The 2,281-nt window shown below is 42.9% G+C and overlaps 1 protein-coding gene across 3 annotated transcripts in view; it reads right to left on the reverse strand.

Annotated features, from left to right (window-relative positions):
* ANKS1B (ankyrin repeat and sterile alpha motif domain containing 1B) overlaps nt 1-2,132 on the reverse strand; it is a 409,286-nt gene extending 407,154 nt beyond the window's left edge. For all 3 annotated transcript variants that reach the window (XM_031057572.1, XM_031057571.1, XM_031057573.1), the window contains exon 1: nt 1,863-2,132. In XM_031057572.1, coding sequence (XP_030913432.1) covers nt 1,863-1,996 — 134 coding nt within the window. In that variant the 5' untranslated portion in view covers nt 1,997-2,132. The remainder of the gene's footprint in view (nt 1-1,862) is intronic.
* Between the last annotated feature and the right edge of the window lie 149 nt (nt 2,133-2,281).

A 2,281-nucleotide genomic window follows, 5' to 3' on the forward strand; every position in this document is an offset into this window, starting at 1 on the left:
ATATTTAAGCACCATGAATGATGCTTACTGAATTCTTTCTAAACTAGAAATATTTCATCATACATCTGGATGCAGCATACAGCTGAAAGTTCACTCTTAATTTTTGAAGCTGTGTTTACCGAAAGCCATAGACATTCTTGTTGACATTAGTAAGAAATGCCATAAATTAAACAGTATATGTTTTACTCTGCTTTGCTTCTCTTCAAGCTAAGTGCACTTTCAGGAAAAGAAAAAAAGCCAGTTGACTTCACAGCCTAAAATTCTTCAATCCTGAGTAACAAACAAGGGCTGTGATGGCCCATCTGTATATACAAAACACACGGTTCACGTGTTCTGTGTACACAACATACAACAGTGCTGTTTAATAAAGGGAGGCAAGCACAAGCAAATGCACCCTCTCTGGATATACAGAACTCATGATATACAACATGAAATTAACAGTGCAAGAATACAGCACAGGCACTAGCCCTGGTGAAAGCCACTGCACAAACCATGTGTTAGAACTAGATTATAAATGGCCAGTCATTGTACTCAAGTGAACTTACTTCTGTACTTAGAAAAGTGGGTATCATATTTCAAATTCAACTGACTAGCTGGCACACTTCTTCCTAAGCAGCCTATTAGAGTACGGTACAAAAAGCAATCACATGGTGCGTTTTGATTTTGGTCAATGGGCTAGTAATTCAACAGTGGTGCAATAGCTAATTGAACAGGGGCACCACAGAACTTTGGTAAACTATGAATACCTGAACTGTTGGTGTTTACAGCACTAAACCTAGCTTTAAAATAGCAAGATTTTATAAAAGAGTTTAAACAGTAAAATTTAGAGAGTTAACAATAAATTCTCCCTGATAGGGAACTTGGAAATAATATAAATATCTTGACAAGAAGGCACTGGCAAGAGAAGCACAAATATATTTTAATTTAATCAATTTCCATTGTGCTAGGCCTTTTCTTTCTTTAAGGAACAAAAAAACCCAAACCAAACCCCAAATTTATTCAAGCTCTAGGTCAACAGTGTTTCACTTCATTTTTTCTTCTTTTGCTATGCCTAGTTTAGTGTTGAACACCAGGACTGGACTGTGTGCTGCAGACCTTCTCTGCTCTGAATACAGTCAGATGCCATAAATGACTGTGACAATGCTCTGACTTAAGAGCATGATGAAACTTAGGATCAAAGCTATGCTGGAGATGGCAGGAGATACAACTAATGACTGAAGTTAAGCCCTATCACCCAACATGGCCAGTAACCCAGTTTCACTCCACTAAATCCAGGTACCTTGAAAGTAATGCTGCTCTTACCTAACCTGCTCCCTAAGTTTTACACCTCCTCTGCCTCGATGATCTCCCACAAAAAAAGATTTCCTTTCTTTGTTTTGCAGGCTTATTACGATGGCATGCCTAATTTCCTCTGCAAGCAAGGGTAGAAGCTATGGGTGAGGGTATGGGGTGAAGCTGTCTTTTTACACAGAATTTCACGATGCAATGCCTTGTCTGTGATAAACACTTCCATCTGTGATTTAAGTAGCAATTGGAAGATGGAAATATCAAAGCAAGGGTAATTAATACATTGTATGTATTAGCCCAGCAACCAAAACATAAGTTCTGCACCACAGCTAGTAACAGAATGAACAAGGACCCTGCAGACGCATTGAAGGTAGGAAATTCAGTACCACTACATTAATAAAATGACTGCCTGTGACTTTAAACCCTGGCATGCTTGTACTTGGCGAGAGAGTGAACGATTTATTGTTACTATGAAGGATGTGGGAATGGAAATGAAGATGAGAGGGGCGATGATAATAATGATAGGGAAGAACAGGTTAATATCCCCAGCATTTGATGGGGAACGATGTCCCTACCTCAATAAGCTGGATAAGGGAATAGCTCCAGATCCACTGCCCAGGATCCCTCCTTTCCTCCCAGAGAGGAGTTTCTCCACCAGAGCCACATTCCCAGTGCGAGCGGCTTCCAGCAGTTCCTGGTCCTTGCCCATGGTCGGGAACCAAGCAGCCCCCCACGGGAGAGCTGCACCCCGGGCCACTGCGGCCCCCTCCCTCCACAGAACGGTCTCCCCTCCCCAGACCCTGCCTCAGAGCAGAGCACAGCAGAGATTCCTGCAGTCCCTTCCAGACCAGCAGGAGCAGCAGCAGGAGGGAGGAGGAGAATCACCTCCTCCTAGTTTCACTGGATCATTTCTGGGTGGAGTGTGGAAGGGGGGAGGGAGGGAGAGAGGGAGGAGGAGGCAAATAAAGAACCTCCCCCCACTCCCATGCACACA

Source organism: Geospiza fortis, unplaced genomic scaffold (assembly GCF_000277835.1).
Source record: "Geospiza fortis unplaced genomic scaffold, GeoFor_1.0 scaffold186, whole genome shotgun sequence".
Classification (NCBI taxonomy): Eukaryota; Metazoa; Chordata; class Aves; order Passeriformes; family Thraupidae; genus Geospiza; species Geospiza fortis.